At 37.7% G+C, this 17,618-nt stretch overlaps 1 protein-coding gene across 1 annotated transcript; it reads right to left on the bottom strand.

The window, feature by feature from the left end:
• Window positions 1–1,318: 1,318 nt before the first annotated feature.
• RBP1 (retinol binding protein 1) lies at window positions 1,319–17,608 on the bottom strand. The gene is made up of 4 exons (XM_057377471.1): window positions 16,975–17,608; window positions 16,174–16,352; window positions 4,730–4,831; window positions 1,319–1,579 (listed from the first exon to the last, which is right to left on the bottom strand). The coding sequence occupies exons 1-4, from the start codon at window positions 17,045–17,047 to the stop codon at window positions 1,526–1,528; spliced, it is 408 nt and encodes a 135-aa protein (XP_057233454.1). The 5' UTR covers window positions 17,048–17,608; the 3' UTR covers window positions 1,319–1,525.
• Window positions 17,609–17,618: the final 10 nt, after the last annotated feature.

The following is a 17,618-nucleotide window of genomic DNA, read 5'->3' as shown; positions in this document are numbered from 1 at the left end:
TCACAATAGATAGTATTATTGAATTGAATAGTACTATTGAAATATCAAGTTCAGCAAGTTTATCATCCCTGCTGTGCTAATTTTAGACTTTGCAACTGTTTGTGAATCTCCTTTTCTTCATGTCATGTCCCTGCCCATGGCAGAGWGGTTGGAAATAYCTGATMTTTCATGTTCCTTCCAACCCACACYATTCTSTGAGTCCATGATTCCATGAGTCTWTGATTCTGTGTWAGATCAGRYTCCCAGCTTTTCTAAASAGGATTAATAASAGTGCTTRTTTTAAAACAGTCTCTGGTTAGTACAGGATGGCAGCATTTGTTCCCATTTACATCCTGATGAYTGCTCTGCCATATAGATTTCCATGTCTAAAATGGATCAGCACTGAGTCTCCCAGAAAGGCAAAAGCAGGGCTAAGCACAGGACTTGCAAGAGTAGGAAAAGGGTTCTTCCCACTTTAGAGAAGACTCTGCCATAGCAATTTCCCCACTGAGTCCYTAAAAATGGCTGATAACAGCTGCTACAAGAGACACTTGWAATTCTTTGTTACATTCTAAAGCTCTGATCCAACCAGGCACCCTGTATTCTTTCTGAATTTGATGTGAAGTGGTGGTTGCGTAACCAGTGTGTTGATGTACTGAACATATGATAATATGGTTTGCAAATTATTACTCTCAATAATGTTTAAATTGGTGTTCTGATTTAAACTGCCAGGCCAAGGCTTTGCTCCACTCAGTCTGCACGAGAACATGAGGACTATGATGGGGCATAAAAAAATCTGCAAATGATACTGTAAAAGCAATGCTGTGTGGTATCTTCTGTGTGGTGTATGTACAATTAGACTTTCTAGCAATGATCTGACTCTTAGTTTCTGCAGAACAAGAAAAAAATAGTGCATGGGCATATATTGGCTAAAGTATTTAGAAAAGAATTGCCYCTCAGCCATGCTGCTGCAAGTTCTGTTTTTCCAGAGTATTTAGCCATAAATTTACYCATTTTGAGAAATCCAATTTTTTTTTTGATGGAACACTTCCAGAGCAGTGCAACTCCACTGGAGCTAACGGTAACATTCTCAGTGAATTCATTATTTAAGTGCAAGCTGCATCCTACAGCTCCCATTTGCTACYCTGAAACTGCAGTTCAACATCTGAAAACAATGCTACCTGGAGAACCCTTGCTAAGGCTCTGAAAAGGTGATGTCTGTAGGGAGTGAAAATAACWGCTTACAAGGTCTTTAACTCGGGCATCTGTTTACACCCAGCAGTCCTTTTTTGGTGTAGTCAAGAATTATGGTATGCACACGTTTATAGTGTTTAGCATCTTTAATTGRCATTTCTAAAAATAGTTTTATTTGCAGACTTTTTTCAAAATTATTTCCTAAAAAWATTTTATTCTAACTACACAGTTGTAATGCGATCTTCATTTCTGTGTTTGCTCTTGTCACTGATGATATTCAGTAGTAGCATTTGGAGATTTGGTGGCAAGTCTGTAAATTCTACTGTTCTTCAGTTCTGTATCAGCAGTAGGCTCACTGTACCTTCTTAAAGACCTGCTTACACGTGACTCCACACACTCTTATTTCCTACAAAGAGAAAATAATWAAAAAATACAACTTTTACTTAGAACAAAACCATTATAGATTCATGTCTATGTCCAGCTTAATTTGAATCCACCATTTTCTATGAAATTAGATTGGGAGGCTTGTACATATTTTAGCTTATTTTTCATCCTAAAAGAAACCATCTGGTTTGGGTTTGTTTTCTGCTAAAAGGTGGAGTAAGGGGATTTTGGGATCTCAGATCTTARAGGCCCAAATATATTCCTAGTGCATTATTCTCTATTTGCAGTGTATATRTACAACAACTTAGGTCTTTGAAATGGGCATTCTCTATTCTGGACATGTAAAAAGGTGGGGATGGAATTCTGAATCTGTGTGTTAATGACTGGAAGACCAAGCCTAGAGAATCAGCAATCAGGGTCYGCTTTAGCAACATGGAGACCATGGCTACGAAAGGACAGGTGACTGTGCAGAAGATTTGATCCAGAGCTATCACACAGCACAGCACAGCACAGCAGTGAGCTCTGTCTGAGCCTGGCCACACTGGATGCCTGATGCTGTTCCTTTGTGTTCCGTAAGAGCTTTTCAAAACTCACCTTGCTAATTACTGGATCACTGTGAGCTGGGCATAAGCAGAGGCAATGATTACATCTTGGGCTCCRATTTGTGAGGCTGCTGCTGCGTGACGTTTACCCATCTCCACTACTGAAACTCCTTAAGTCTGACCTGACAAAGGCACACAGATGTGTGCATATGGGATGTGTGCATGTGGCAACTGGTTTAGGTGTGAGATAAAATACTGTGGAAGCTCTAAAGGGATTAAAGACAAAGGTTATGCATGACCTAGCAAAAGGGATGCACTTTCCAGTTCAAGATGAGATTTTAACCAAGCTACCAGAATAGTTTAAGGAAGTTATTAACATTTCTTATGGGKGACTTTGATAAAATGACTTAAAAAAACCTTACACTAGGTCAATAATCTTATTGACATRTGTTGCTAGACCCCAATATTACAAAGTGCTTCATGCTGAATTGGTGGAACAAGCAGATTAATCCAGTGACTTTAGTTAGGACCTGTTTTGTTCACTACTGCAGAGGTAACCTGGAAGAAGGAGTGTGCAATAAGGGCTGAGAGATCTGCTGACAGTGACAAAAACTATGGAGCAGAAGCAATCAATACAATAGAARAGGGCAATAAAACTCAAAAGGAAGTGGGGAATGGCCAAATAAGTCACTCACATAAAATAAAATCTAAAAAGAACTACAAAGTACAGACCATAGAATGAAATGAAGAAAATAGGAAGCGATAAACTACTAAAGGATGTGGTCCTGCTCTCTGCAGAACTGTGAAAAGAATAAATTAACATTTGGCTCATTGTGTAAAGTTCAATAGGATCATAAAGCTATTGAAGTATCAGTTTTTTAGAGGTAACTGTTCATTGTATCAAAGCACTCTCAAAAGTACAGGGCCTAGTAATCTTAGCTGATCAAAATAAGATACTAAATGGGACTCTTTACTGCATTTTTAATAGAGACAGTTGCATTAACAAGGATCAGACAAATAAAGGGGACATCTTTTGCAGTTCATGAAATACAAGAAATGAGGAAATTGAAATACTGAGGWGTGGACTCTAAAATACCTGGTTACTTCCTTTGCGTGAATTAATTTTGTACTGACTTGTGTGTACATGGGAGACAGATTGTGATAAATTGTCCAAGGACCAATGAGTGAATGCATGAGTTAGAAGGTATGATTACAAATTCTTCCCAGCCTTCTGAAAAGTAGCATCAGAGCAGCCAGATTACCCTGGGCTACCTAAACTGTCACTAGACACATGTATTTGAGCAATTGAATCTGAATTTCTGATTTCTAAAATCAATCTCCTGACACAGACAAGTATAGATAGTAGTCTGGGCAAGAGGTCCGTGGCCAGGTTGTGTGGCTCTGTGAACAGAAATCAGAGTAAAGATAGCAGGAATTTGGACAAAATGAATTGGTGTTGGGGACAGAAGATGGGAAGAGATAAAGCCTGGGAGCTGGSAAAGGACAGAAATCAGTGCCAATCCAGAGGAATCCAAGGGCAACTGGTGCTATTGTTTACATGTGCAGATGAGTGCATGGATGTGTATGACTGAGCAGCACTTCTAGAGCAGGCACTGTAATGGGTGACTGAGACCTGTCTGCCAGAGAATCTGGAAGGGCAGATGCTTGGTGTCATGGCACTGCCTGCCATGCAGCTGGGAGGCAGTGTGGAAATATGAAATGTGCTTCATGGAGGGAGTGTGTATGCACAGGAAATTCTGGCATCTCCTTTTTATTGCTTCCTCCCCTACTTTAGGTGAACCCATGGCCTCAGCTATAAAGKCATCCCTTACACAGCGACTTTCTCCCTACCTGTGCTGTACAAGTCCAGGTGGTAAGATCTGTCACATTCCCATCCTAAACTGCATTCTGGGATTTCCAGTATTTCCTGCAAATTATGTTCTGTAATAAGGGGTTTGGGGTACTTCTGCAAAGATTTCATAACTCTGCTRCTGATTTGAACATTTAGAGGATATCCACTTAGAGTGCTAATAGCACTGCACAGTGAATAGAATTGGAGGTTGGAGTTTATTATCTCAGCAGGAAGACTGCCTTTTACCCACACTGATGAGAGAGTGAGGATGCTATGAAGAGTTATAGGACAAAAGAATAGGCATCTTCTTTCAGGTCCTATTAATTTAGAAAGATAAAAATGATTATCTGAAAAACCATCCATTTCAAAAACTTAATTGCTGTTTTAGTTCTCTAGGCTATAATGTAGTGTGGCCTATAATTATTTTAGAAGAACAACGGTGTATTTTTCCCTTATTGTTGGGTGCTCAGTTCCACAGATCCCATACTGAGTATGTGACAGACATTCTGTTAAATGTCTTCCTTGTGTGAACAGTTCAGCCTGGTGTGTCTGGACAGGCACTGAACACAGAAAGAGCACTGCTTTGAAATTGTCAGTCTTTGAAAGGGACATAAAAACATAATGGCTCCAAATGAAATTGTTGCTTTAGAAACACATCAAACGCTGCACCAATACATAATTACGTCAAAGGAAGCCAAATTAACATAGCACATCCCCYGCTGTGTTATATCTGACCATTTTAACAGGGTGGCATTCAAAACCTCTTACATGATCTTACCAGGTGCATTTCATCTCCTTCAATCCACTGGGTCCAACCACGGCCTTCTTTCTCTCCATTCTGCACACAAAGCAGCTTATCTCCATCCCAAGACACRGTGGTCTAACAAAACAGACATGTTTGGTATTAGTGTAGTATTCTCTGATATTATGGTTAGTTCCCGTGAAGCAAAACTTATCTCTAATGATTAGYGTATCTCATGAAATGAATGACTGTAGAGTCTTGTAACACTTAGGATAATTACAAAAGAAATGAGCTTGAACAGAAAATTGCTGCCCAACTGCCTGCCAGAAACTGGAAGGATGAGATAAAGCRAGAAAAAACACCATCAAAATCATGTATAAGAACACACTCCTCTCTCCCTGCTGAAAAATGCAGCAGCAGAAGAGCTCTGTATTTGCAAAGGGAGCTGAAAATTGAAGGTCCAGTTTGGCTTTTTCCACCCCAAGAATGATTCTCCAGCAACTCTACCTATAAAACGTTCCCACTTATTGGCACTATGGCTGAAAAAAGCTTTTGAACATTGAGCTGGTTTTTCCTCATGTCTTAATCTGCCTTYCTTCATTGAGCAGAGTGGTTTGGAAGTATCAGCAAATTGGTGACTTTGCCAGCACCATGCTTTTTGCAACTGAGGCTGAGGAACTACTCGAGACAGCACTGGCAGAGTAAGTGCAAGAGTCAGGTGCTGCAGCATTCAGCACAGCACTTTGGTGAATATGGTGCTGTCCTGAGTAGTTTAGTAAAACCTYATTCATAAAACTCCTTAAATGTCTGACAGTGCATCCTACAGCTTGTTACTCTGGTTAGCATTTATTGACAAATTTGCCTTTCACATCTCCCTAAGATGAAGAGAAGGAATGCTCTGTAAAATATTTAGAAGGAAGAGCAGTGACAAGCTGTGCTCCTTGAGGATAGTTTAACATTAATATTAGCACATGGCTTTTAAATCAGTTTCTTTGAAGGAACTCTGAGGACAAAATATGGAATTACTGTCTACCTTGTAWAAGTCTTCAGCCACTGCTTGCATGAGCTGTCAGATATGGAGAGATGATGAATTCTGATCTGTCATTAAAGGGCACTTACTGCATCCATCCTGTGTAGTTTCTAAGAGAAGAAGTCAGCTTACATTTTTMCTGCCAGGAGTTAAAACCAGTTCAACATGCAAGAACTGTGCAGTCCTATTTATTTAATTGGTGTCTGTCACAAACAATTAATTCTTAAATGATAACCATGATAGCCACTATCTTTGAATGAGTGCAGCCAGCAGTCTCCTCCCATGGGAAGCTTTAGACTAAATAAGTATGGAAAATGAATCACTAGAAAGAGTGCCAGGATAGATAATCATAGGCACGGCAATAATATTGATCCCATACAGTCTGTTTGCACCACATGGGGTCTCTGAAAGACAAACTCACATGTCCTTGTTAAAAATATCTCCAAGTTAGAAAATGCATTCACAGATTCTTCAGTTCTCTTTTGTAAAGTGATAAATTTAACCAAGTAGTAGATAACATTTTATGAAACCATATCCTTTTAATGCAAAAAATGCCAATGCTGGAAGGAACAACACGTTTGGGAAAAGCTGTAGTTAATATGGTCACCATAATCTAAATCATCTCTCATATCCGAATCTGCAGACATCCACTTAAGAGATAGAAGATAAAAAATAATAGGAGTCAAAGTGAGAAATGTTTCATTTATAAGTTAACATATCTACAAATTTCTAATTCGAAAAAATCAATATAACAGAAAATGAATGATGACTTGTAGCTACTGTGGAATTAAGCAATTGCATGTACAACTTTGCTTAGTAACTGCAATTGTTTGTATCCATTGAGTATTGGCTCAGCATAGTTTAACCATTACTCTAGTTCAATAGCTAAATGTTGTTTTGTGGCTTTATATGTGAATTCAGAGGCAATATACCATGACAAAGTAAAATCCAACTTTATTAGTCCTACCAATGTTCAAAGTCACTTGTGAATGTTATTAAACTTGATAATATCCACTGACTTAGTACACCTGGGGGAAATAGAGAAATATTTGTAGCAGCACAAGGAAATGTTAACTTTTTAGTCTCCAAGGGTGATTGAAATTGTTTCATATCAGAAAACAACACACTTTCTACTCAGGATTTGTTGTTCTTCCAGTCAAGATTAGATATTGGTTTTTGCAATTTGGTGATAACCAAGAAGAGCCTAAACCCACAGACCATTAACCAAGCTATCAGACAATGTTCTCAGGTATCCTATGCCTTCCCTTTGAGAAATAGAAATACTAAGAGGATATGAGTAAACCATACAATTTCTGATTTCTGTAGGTAGATATTTTGTTCTGAAGGTTATAAAGGGCAGAAYATATTGCAAGAGAATGTAACATCATTTTCTTTGTTAACAGGAACAATCACTTCAGGACATTGAGATTAATCAGTGGCATCTGTATCTTTCTTTAGGTCAAACTGTAATGTCTCAATGTCTCTTTTATTAAACTAATACACAAGATACAAAATTCTCTTTTAACTCAGATTGAAACATGTTCTTTCATCCCAAGTATCTCTATTGAGACACACATTTAGAGTTAGTTGAGGCTGGTGTTGCTATGGCTGTTAATGTGCACTGTCTGCTGCAAACAGTCCACCCTCTACAACACCTAAACCAGAGSAATGCTTGCTTTACAATATTCCCAAAAGTATTTGGATTAGAACGTAAAAATAATACTCCAAAAACACTATAGGGCAAACATTGCATGTATAATCTGTTTTGCTGTATCTAAGAACAAGGATTTATTTTTAAAGACTGGATCRGGATAGTGCCATGGTATAATCAGGAGCCAAGCACTTGTTTAGACTGCTAAGGCAGCTCTGTATGACCCTTTGGATCCTGCTGTTTTTCTCCCTGGCACACGTGATCAAGATAGAGAAACACTTTATCTCTTACGTAAAGCTACTTTTCTAAGAAAATKATGCCTTTGTAATTAACCTTGTTTGCCCCCATTTTGATAATGGCATTACCTAAGGTTTGCCTGATCACAGAGGCTGAGCCACTGTCACCTACCCAGAATGACTGAAAGTCTTGGCCAGGGTTTGGTAGACACTGCAGGCCCATGCAGACAGCTTTGATTCTTTATCCTCTTCCACAAGAGGAGTGGGAGGCAAACTCACAGGACACTGGAAAGYTGCAGTTTCCAATAACAGAACCAACCAGCTGAAAATGGAGCATTTCTTCAAAACTGATGACTCCTGCCTTTTTAAGTGCCTCCTGCTACTTGCATAATAAATGGAAGATATTGTTTATTCCTTTCAACTACACAGTACATCATCTAAATCATCATGAGCAAGCTTAAATCTGGCTTTCTTACTACCTGATTCATACTAAGAGGAGCACTTCCTCGGTCAAGTGCATGTYATTCATTAGGAAACTTCAAGAGGGAATGGTGATGAGTGCAAGGAGTCAACTGTACTATTTAATAATACTAAAGAAACACAAGAAAAAGGGTGAGGTAAAAAAACAGGGAGTCTTGCCTCAATTTAACTCTTCTCAAAAATTCCAACTACCAATATTGCACATTTTCCAGATTATATACAGTTAGTTCTTGAGGTGTAATATTAGAGAATGGGGCTSCTCTGGGAAGTGAAAAAGCCTTTGAAGCCTGAGAACAAAAAAAAGTTCATACTTTCTTTTGTTTTGTGGCATGGTTCCTGTAGTCTTTCACTTTCTGTGTACTTTGAAATTCTCTTTTTATTACTTGGGCATCCATGTACTTYTTTAGTGATTTAATCTCTTTATATTATGAAAATTTAAATTCATATGCATAGCATCACCTGAATCTTCTTGAATATAAAAGCTGGGAGAAATTATAATTAAAGTATTCTCATTACTGTTTCYAGTTATGAGACAAGGTAGATTTATTAAATGAAATAATTTAGTAAACCTCAAACAAATTATTGACTATGTATTTGCTTTTTCTTTAGTAGCAGTAACTGCAGAGAAATCTTGCACAATTTCAGCTTCCAATGGCAAGTCATACTGACCCACAGCCAGAGATAGAGACTTTTGTAATTTACTGGAATAGTCATCAAACATTTTATCAGAGTACTTTGCATTTCTCTGTGAGGTCTAAGTGCAAAGGCATTTGTTGCTGGCTCTGCACAATGTTTCTCATTCCCCTGTTGGCCGTTTCTGTGTGCCTGCTTGGGTCAGGAGCTCAGCAGTTGGAGGTACAGAATGTATTTTACAGATGAATGAAAGAAAGGAACTTTTTTTGAAGTAGTCCATGAACATTTTTTGTTAATGCTACATAGATTTTTGACACACTGCCTTTACAAGTATGAATTTCAGCTACCACCTTTCATCAGAAATACGTTATTGATTTCCTATCTGTAGGAGAAACACAGCAGTACCAGTTCTATTTTTCTCCTGCTTCCCTCAGAGTGTTGTCTCTATATATGGTGCACCAAATGACTGCAAAGCTATGAGTGCAYGACACGCTCCCCGCTCCATCTCAATCCAGTAATTCCCTGCTTGGGAGAATGACATGCCATTTTACAACTGTAATTATGATCTAAGAAGGACTAAAAAATGGAAAGGCATTTTTTTAGGTCAGATAAAACAGAAAAATCCAATTTGAGCTGTGTCTTGTAAATAACACCAAAGAAAATACCCTCAAACTTCTGGTAAAACACAGCAATATATCCAACCAAGTATTAATAGCTTCTCAAGATAAACCATTTCAACTGTACTCAGTATCATAGTGATTTATAAAAGCCACTTGTAACAAGTTTTTTGAGGAAAAAATGAAGTGCTTGTAGAATAAATTAATGTTGATGTCACAAAGTCCAGTGTAGCTTTGAAGGGGAATTCTGCAAGTGGTCACTCCCTATGGCCCCTGTGCAGGAAGCTGCTCCCAGAGGGTACAGCCATGGGCAGCTTTGTCACCTCTCCACCCTGCAGCCCCTTTTATCCCATCACATCTGCATSTGGAAGTTCAGTGACACAGAAAAACTACTGTGAATACAACAACAARCCCAACAGAGCAATTGCTGGAAAGGTTCCTGGGCTTTATCTCCAGATCCTGGTGCTGRACAAAGGCTGAAATCATTAAGCCACGCTGTAGCTCAGCCATGGCAAAGTCTTCTTTGCTTCTATCATTGTATCTCCAGTGGTAGCATTGCTAGAAAAGGAGCTTAGGATTGGAGTGAAAAAATTTAGATGAAASATAGGCTGTTTTTGGCTAGGATCAGATTTTAAATGTTCAAATTCCTTATTTTGAATCCTTGCTCCTAAGAGCACCAGAAGAAAGCAAAGAGCAGAGATATGCTCCAGGGAGTAGCAAAGTAATGTGCAAAAGCTCCAGGCTATGCAGCTGACAATATGTGGGAAGAGGAGGAGAACCAATATTTTAGACAGTGCATATAGTTTTATTCCTTAGGAATGGTGGAATCTTTTTCTCACTGAAATAAAATTGTATACAAATAATACAAAAACAAGAAAACATGTGTATATCCCCATGCCAGAAAAAACCATAAAAACCATCACATGCAATTCACTCTGTGCAAAGATCAGAATCAATTCTAAGAGACTTACTGTTTAAATTAATGACTATAACTGATTTATCTCCTGTGTAATTTTAGCAAGATGCAATTGTACATAAGACTAATGGTTTGTCATTCAAAATTGGATTTKTTAAGTCTGGTTCTCAGCTCTTCAGCTGATTCTGATTGCACCTTCTGCATTCAAAACTCACCCATATTTTTAGAGTTCACAAAGAGCTGAAATGCTAAACCTCCCCAAAATGGCTTTCCTTACAGAGCTTCAGTATGCTAGCAATAGTTTTGTGAATAACTAGCTCAAAAGCTTCTAATCAGTCTCGTGGTTTAAACATAAATCCAGCACTGCAAAATGTGACGTTTATGACAAATTATACAGCAAAAGATTCAGATCATCTCATTTGCTATCACCGTGCAAATGTGCTGAGCACATCACTTACAGGTAATAACAGTAATGCCAAAGGAGCAAGCAGGGTGAAAGAAGGCAGGAGAAAGGAAACTGCTCCTCCTCYCTGAGGCACAGAGACAGAATGGACCAGAGTCCATTCTGAGAGAGCCTGGGACAGACCCACAATGGGCTTCTGCTCTCTGGAGCCTCAAAGGCCTTGACTGGAGCACTTTTCCTCCTCATTTGCTGTAAAAGGWCAGAAATACCAACAGAAAACTATATAAAGCTTACCTCTTTTAAATTAAACCTCCCTCCCCTTCCCCAAATAAAACATCAGTGATTATGCCAATGAGGAGCTGGGGAAATTACAGCTCTGCAGAGAAACACCAGGCACTAAATCTGAGTGTCCTAGAACAGTGATTCTACAACAATGCTTGTTCCACCAAAGCATATGAAAAGATTTTTACAAGCCAAAAAGGGCAGCACTGGAAGGGTAAAGAAATAAAACAGCTAAATCAGAGGGATCAAGTAAAGCTATATTGCTGATCTTGCATCTTACTAGACAGGCACAATTTATTTTCTATCTCTCGCCCTGTGGGAGATCCCTCCTGCAATTCCATATTTTGGAATGCTGCTTGTTGGTTGYTGTTTTTCTCAGGCAAAGTCTTAATTCCAAACCCTGCTCTGAACTAGATTAACAGCTGTGATTTCCATTTGTGTAACAGAGGAACCTGCCTGAATAGCTAAATAAGCTTCACGAGCCATGTGATTTTGTAACAGGGCTTTATTCTGACCTTGCAGTGGTAGAAATCAAATTATGTCCTGAACAACTAACTCCATTGCATTTTTCCTGAATACAAACTTGAGAGGAATCAGTGTCACATTAGGCACGTTTGTTAATTAAAACAGAGTCATGATCGGTTTTCAACAACTTCTTTCCCTTCGAGTAAGATTTGGCACATGTAACTGAAGGGCCAGTCAGGTGTCTGTGAAYAGTCCTTGKRTGGCTGTTTTCARCATTAATTGMCTCTATTTGCAGGAAGACACTTCAYATKGTAAAATGTATGAYAGACCTGATGAGTGAATTCTACAACTCCCAAATCCYCCTCACCCCAGCAARTCTTACCTGTGACTAGAAGCTRTATTAGTTCCAGTAAAGGAACCCWAAATACCCACTTGATAACTTATTTATGGTTATATTCCACTGGTATTCAGTTTTTGATAAYTAAATGGTTAAGAGGTATTATTTCCCACATTCAGTTTAAAATTCTTGCAGTTTTCTCTATTTCCCAGTTCCCTGCCATTGTCATTTCATTTCCTGCTTCAATGGCAGAAGAAAATKACTGTAACAGAGAGCACAAGGTTCTGAGTTACCAGAGCACCTCTCACATGACTGGAWAAAGATTCAGTTATAACACAACTAACACTGTTTTCAGTTATCTAAGAAATTCTGCTGCTCCATATTTAGAACAAAAACTCTTTCTTGATTTTTTAACAGATCACTTGCCCTTAGTCTCTGYCRAAAGAGATTAAKTCTRCATAGTGTAAGATAAAGCAAKTCAGTCTTTCAAATGCCTGAACAGMAGAGAATAATTATAATGCAAAAGTYTTCTCTGACTTTAGCAGCAAAATGATTAGAAAAACAAACATTTTAAGAAAGTAACTTTTCCATCTGAGCTATCCARTTCTCAATCTGCTTTGATTCATTGGATGCAAAGACTTGCAATGGGAAACTCCAGCCTTTGTTTCAGCCTTTTAAGGTTTTYYAGTTAACTTTATCRTAATTMCTTTACYAAATACTAATTTAAAAACMTTGAAAATACAGAGGGCCTATGTGCCTTGTTCTTGTGTGCTGGTATATATTTCACATTGTAAACGTTTCATCAGCTTCACTGGTTATTACTGAAAATGAAACAGGGAAACACAACTATGTGCTGATGAATGAGATACTTTCAGAGATGATTTTGTAACRAWTGTTAYTTCAATAAGGTCTTCCCCTTGCATGCACAGTAAATTTTTTTCATGTTAATGTTTATATACATGAAACAGAACTTCATGCTTAAAGCAATACCTGAGATGGTAAATTAATCAAAACTTGAGATTTAAAAAACTATCTTTAAAATGGAGGCAATTTCATGATGAGACTGGAGCTTCACTGAGAATTAAGACAGCAGGATCAAAGACTCATTTTGAGAAATACCAAAGCCAGAGCTATCAATTTAACTTTAAATTTCTGTCTTGATACGTTCTCCATCTGACATGTTGCCAATTAAAACCATGAACAAACTCTTCAAAGTAGTAGAAACTTAACATCATGGTCTGATTCAATCACCATGTGAGAAAAAATGTAACACAAATTAATGTGTTCTAAACATTTTTACACCATCTAATACACACCTTGGAACATTTGCAAAGAATGAAAGATGTTCCTGAAGATGTAAACTTTCATTTTACACTTGTACTTGAAACTGCCAAGCTTTTAACAATCCTGAGTAGTTRAGTATGATTGAACTTGCAGAAAGATATCTTTCACAAAATTGCCTAGTGAACAGAGAAACTGTAATTTAACTTTTATCTAGGAGATGAAATCCTGGGTGGAAAGCTGGAGGATCATTGATGCCAACTGTCATTTATGATCACTCTTCTGTGGTCAACTATCCCCATCTCCRGTTTTGCAGAACACAGAAACTGCATCTTGAACTAAACTAGCAGAGCTTTAGGGTTTCCAAAGTAGCAAATTTTCACTTCCCAAAAGAAACAACACCATACAGGACCTGATGTCATCAACCGCTCTTCACTCTATCCCTGCAGGAAACAGTCACCCAAAGGCATATGCATGCAAGAAAGCCACAGCTGAGGGTCAGAAAAAGGACAAATTGAAATTGCTAAGGTTTATCCTACTCAATTGACTCACTGATCCAGAAAGTTCAGACAGGCTTCCAGGAGTGACCAACGATAGAAATGAAAAAAACCTAACAGAAATCCAGGGGAGGGCTTATATTATCACAAGACTATCAAGGTCCTAATGTTAAAACTTCAACTTCTAAAATAAGTATCAGCAAAACTTTTTAGCCTTTACTCCTCATGGACAGTATTGATTTGGAATTACTGTAGCTACACTCTACCCTGACTGACTCAAGGATATGTTTTACAACTGAAAGGAGAACACAATTCCAGTAAATCACACACAAGACCTAACCTGTTCACCGTGCTAGTATTATTTTTACAGATATGTTAACTGTAGCTAGATGATATATTCTTCRTTAAAAGAAAAAACAATCTCAGCTTACAGGATGAATTACTTCTAAGGTTATTTTTGCTAGTCTCCTGATGATTGCTCTGCTGTATAGATTAATGTTTAATGTGTAATTTGTCTTATCCATGTTACTTTGTACTGCTCATACATTGAGCTACTTGGATAAAAYTTGCCCAGTGGTCTGCTCAGTCCACAATATAAATAACAATAATTGATTCACAATCTCTCTCATTACACAGGCTGACTATTAATGATTAAGCCATTTATGGCATGCAGTTCCACAAGCTCCACWTGAACAAATGGAACGCCAAGAATGATATTCAACCTTTGCTTTTATGGTAGTTTTCTCCATAACATCACTCAAGGAGTGGTCCATTATCTCTTGTAACCTCCAKGACTTTTCTCAGAAAACTCCTTCTGCCCTGTTGAAGTTATTTTGCTKCTTAACAACTGCAAATTTTGCCAGACATTATAGTTATCAGATTTGGACTGAGGCGACTTCAGAAMGATGGCTTCTTGTACTGTTTTGCCTTTGACAAAACAGAGGTCTCRTGTAGAAATCTTTAATAAGAAAATTGAACCATAAAGTGTGATATGTTGCTACAAGGCAAATAGAGAACCAGTGGTCAGTAACCTGAACTGTCCAGCTACAGCTGGAGACCATAAGAAGACATGGAGATCTCTAGGATTTTTGGGGAATTACATCCCTGAATTACATCATCATTAACAAAAAAAAAGTGAGGGTTAGTGATTACCCCTGGTTTCTCGATTACTTTTGTTGCTTGTTTGTTTGTAACAGGCCAGAAGGTGCTGATACCTTCTGCTGCCAAGGCTGAATAAGCATTTTCCACTAAACAGTAAATAGATAAATGTTTGAATAACCTTTGAAAGTAGGCTGAACTGGGTTCTACTCCAAATCAAACAGCTGTTGTAGTGACTATCATCTCTCTAGTTTCTTCTTTCTGGTTTAACATTTTGAATCCTTCCTTCCMTATCACTCAATTTAGCAAAACAGAGCAGAGAATTCTGGCTTGTTAAAAACAATGAAATATTAAGTCTTTCCAACATGCAGAGGATAATTTAGATCTCCTTTAGATGCGAGTTTAATGGGTTTTAAGTACAGATAATGCTTAGACAGGGACAGTTCTGTGCACACATAAACCTTTTTAGCAGATGGTTTGAACGWTGCTATCTTTGATGGTAATTTAATCACCTCAGTCTTAAATATTTTCTTGGCCTCACAACTGTTGAGTGCATYTGGACCTCAAAATCCTGATTAAGAGCATTCCAGGAGTCACAACCACATTATGCTATTGGGGCACTTTCCTACAGACAAATGCACCTGCTCCTCCCTTCTGTGAATTTTGTATTCTTCACTCTCATCAAACGTGTACCCTTTGTAACAAGGACTACAGAGGGATCAGTTGAGGCACTCAGTAGCCAACCTTTCTTTTTCTCTGGTCTTCATAATCTTTCCTTTTCCTACCATGACCAGAGCAAAAGCAAATTCACCTATCTTAATGCTACAGAAAAGTATTGGTTTTAAATAGGATTATCTTGTGAAGAATGGAAATGTAATAGCTCTCTTTTATGAGATTTCTCCTCTAGAGTCCTTCCTGAGATAATTTTCTTTCATTTGTCARCTTCCTCACTGTAGAATATTTCCAGTGCCGTGTTATCAAACTAATAGGTGAAACTTGCTATTCTCAATTTTTCTCCCTGTAAATTGATAATCAGTCCTAAGTTAATAAGCAGAAAGAGCTCACAAGACAGAGCTGTCGTAAAACAAAGTCCTCAGTGTTTGATTATTCATTTCAGTAAGATTTGTTCCAGTGGGCTAATTAAGTGTGTGCTCTAATAAATACACCCAGGCAATTTTTAAGCACTTGGCCATTCTTACACAGGGAATAGTGCCTGACCCTGCAATCAGTGGATTTCCTCTATTGTAAAACCTTACTCATTAAAGAGGTTCTGGAAGTGACCCTAGATGTCTTTCTGACTAACAAATATCCCAGTATAAATGAGCACAGCTTCACTGAGGTTATTATTCACTGATTGATTAAATTGCTTTGTGCTCCTGATTAAAATTAGCATTCCTTTAATAGAAAGGCATGTTCAAGGTACATCTTGGCAAACTGAGAAGTACAGAAATAATTTGAGGAATAATTACACAGGATGGTTAAAAGATGTGTTCTGTGAAAGGCCTCAGATTATCAATATTTCTTTTTGTCCATTGTTACAGTTCTACTTCTTACCATGCACTTGCGATCATCCACCCCAGATAAATCCTCCTCAAACTCCTTTCCCACATCAAATTCCATGATGTAGTTTCTAAAAGTGCTTAGTGTTTTAATGATCATATGATCCCCGTTCTGAAGGATTTCTTTGTCAGGCTTTAGCAAGTTTGCTATTTTTCTTACAGCAACATTTACATCTGAAAAAGAAAAYGAATTATTTTCATCCAGAAAAGTCTTCCACAAAAAGAATTTTATCGCTTCTACGGAGAACTAAAACGAACAAAGATAAATAAATGTCCAAATTTTTCAAATTAGCCTTCTCATACAGAAAAAGTCTGTAACCCAATTCTTATAACTTTAATAACTTTATGTTTCAATTTTCTGACTATGTGGAATCTTAAAAAAATACCATTTGTATTTGACAGTTAATAARGCCTTCACTATTTCTATAGAAATATTAAGACAACATCAAATACAAATACAGAAAATTGCATTAAGTAATGAATTGAATCTTTATTAAATATAAAAAAATTCTACTGCTTTTTAAATTGCAGAGGTTTTTGAACATTTGGAATCTGCCACTTACCTCTTCAAGCTATGCAGTGAAATCTCTGTTAATACAAGCTTCAAGATGGTAAAAAGTAGAAGCTGCTTAAGGCAAAACAATTTTGCTTAAGGCAATTCTTAAACTGCATTTCTGAAAAATATATTTCTCACAAAAATGACTTATGACTGTACAAGAAAAAATAGGTTCATGTAAAGAATAAGACAGGTGGCACTTATTGATTATTTATTCAAGAAGTACAAAGGGAACCTTACCCAGTGCTTTCAGATACTCCTCAAAATTGTCATTGCTGACCATTTTCCAGTACCCATTGAAGTCTGCAGGCATCCCTACTTCAGGTGATTGTCAGAATCAAAGGCTCCGAGCTGTGGGTTGATTCTGCACCACACAACTCAGTGCCTTTCTTTGTGGCAAGTTTGAACTCTGGTTTCTTTTATCTCTTTTTTAGACCATGGAGCTATGCAAGTCCTTCTAATCCGATTATTGTTGAAGTGCTGCCTTTAAATCCTTCCACAAGGCTGAACTGCTGAGATTYCTAATGACAGCAGGATGACTTGATTTCAAATGAATGGAATATTCACCTTTCATAGAACTTCTGTATGGGAGATCCATTTTAACCACATTACTCTTCATTTTTCATGCCACTCAGAAAAAAATCCCTTTCAAACAGCTTTAGTTTAGGGTATTAGCCAAGGCTATACAAATGCTTATCTTGTGTGGTTTTTGAGGTAAATTCTTCTTTCTAGAATTTYTTTCAGCTACTTTATATCTTCTTTCAAGCAAACAATCACACAGACTCTTTCAGTGAAAGTGTCTAGTATTCCTTTAACTTGTTCCACAAGCTCCATTATTCCAGAGAACCACCAGTGGAAGGTGTTTGGCCAGCTGAGGCTTTAAG

The sequence above is a fragment of the Malurus melanocephalus genome, unplaced genomic scaffold (genome assembly GCF_030028575.1).
Source record: "Malurus melanocephalus ecotype Western Australia unplaced genomic scaffold, MMel_1.1 scaffold_317, whole genome shotgun sequence".
NCBI classification, from domain to species: domain Eukaryota; kingdom Metazoa; phylum Chordata; class Aves; order Passeriformes; family Maluridae; genus Malurus; species Malurus melanocephalus.
The sequence above is the reverse complement of the archived record's forward strand: the minus strand, read 5'-3'. Positions and strand labels throughout refer to the sequence as shown.